The 1,449-nt window shown below is 36.0% G+C and overlaps 1 protein-coding gene across 1 annotated transcript; it reads left to right on the top strand.

Annotated features, from left to right (window-relative positions):
* Positions 1–290: 290 nt before the first annotated feature.
* Positions 291–1,449, top strand: LOC145239252 (uncharacterized). Its single transcript, XM_080102554.1, has 2 exons — positions 291–430; positions 609–1,449. The coding sequence occupies exons 1-2, from the start codon at positions 361–363 to the stop codon at positions 926–928; spliced, it is 390 nt and encodes a 129-aa protein (XP_079958680.1). The 5' UTR covers positions 291–360; the 3' UTR covers positions 929–1,449.

Raw genomic sequence — 1,449 nt, 5'->3', positions numbered from 1 at the left:
ACTTGAATGTTTTAATTTACGCACAGTGCAAGTGGAAACTAAGGTTTACTTATAAAACATTTCTAATTTTCGTGAAACGTAAACTGAAACTGAAGACTACTTATGAAACAACTGAAATTTTCGTGAACGAATGTAAACGAAAACTGAGGTCTCCTTTCCAAATAGAATGTGTACAGAAGTGATTGCCTTTACTCTAATAGAATAGGTGTCTACTTTGCTGTTTAATATTTTAAATTTTGCCATTCCTAAATTTTATGGTTTACGCCTTAACAACTTTTTTCAATTTTTTGCTACAAAAGTACAAAAAAACATTTGTGGGTAATTATTAAGGCAAAATTTTTACAAATTTTTTCAACAACGATGAATATTCAACCAACCCAAACGGTCGTTCTGGAACAAAGCAACCGAGAAACCATCGTGCAAAATAGTGGTAAGTTACATATCCTTGCAAGCACAACACTTTTTGTGTTTCAGAAAACCGGTAACGGAATCATTATATAAAAAACATAGATGAAATGCCATTTACGTGACTTATTTTGCCAACTGTTTTTTCTGAATTTGTTTTATTAATGAATATTAAAACCTGACAATTTGCTTTTCTGTTGCAGCTCAACAACACCGAAACCAACTAATTGGTCTCTTTACTTCTGGTGGCATTTTCTTGTTAGCCGGAATATTAGTGTTGTTGTTTGTTTCCATCATTATTGGGGCAGTTATTTTAGCCATAGGTCTGGGCTTATTATTGGGGGGCGCAATTAGAATCTGTGTGGCTCAACAGAACGCAAAAACAACCAATGGCCAGCCACCGTACAGCACAGGAACTGGCATGGTAACCACCACCTACCCACAGACTACTGTTGTACAAGCTACACAACCACCAATGACCACAACCTACCACCAACCAGCAGTCCCGCTTGGATACAATTAATTCTATTTACCATTTTTCTGAGAGTATGTTTTCTTTTGCAGAAAAATGCGTGACTGAACGTGTATATTTTTGTTTGGTCGTAATTGAAACGTGCCCTATACGTATGCTGAATAAACGTCCGCGTGTTTTTAGAAATTGAATTCTAGTGTCAGACCAGCTCCGTGCCAGGCGCGCAGATTCTTGATGTTACACTTAAATGTTCGGGAAAGGCTGAAAAAAATGTGCAACTTTGTAACTAACATGTAACAGAGCAAATACTACGAAAAATGTAGTCATGTCTATAAACATTGTGCAAAAAACAAAGCTCATAAGAGGCTTGTATATGATTATTCATTTTAAAAATCGCTGACGTCATAATCAAAGGCCATCAAGCTCAGTTTGTTTTTATCAATGTTTTTTGTTTTCATAACTTAAAGGCATTTTTTGTTTGACAAACCATGTTCTCTTTACCGTACCTTTTGTATACCGCGCATATTGAGCCCGACTGAATGAATGTATGCACAATACAACTGACAACTGTG

The sequence above is a fragment of the Phallusia mammillata genome, chromosome 7, assembly GCF_965637545.1.
Source record: "Phallusia mammillata chromosome 7, kaPhaMamm4.hap1.1, whole genome shotgun sequence".
NCBI lineage: Eukaryota > Metazoa > Chordata > Ascidiacea > Phlebobranchia > Ascidiidae > Phallusia > Phallusia mammillata.
Note: the sequence above shows the minus strand (reverse complement) of the source record. Positions and strands in the feature narration are given on the sequence as shown.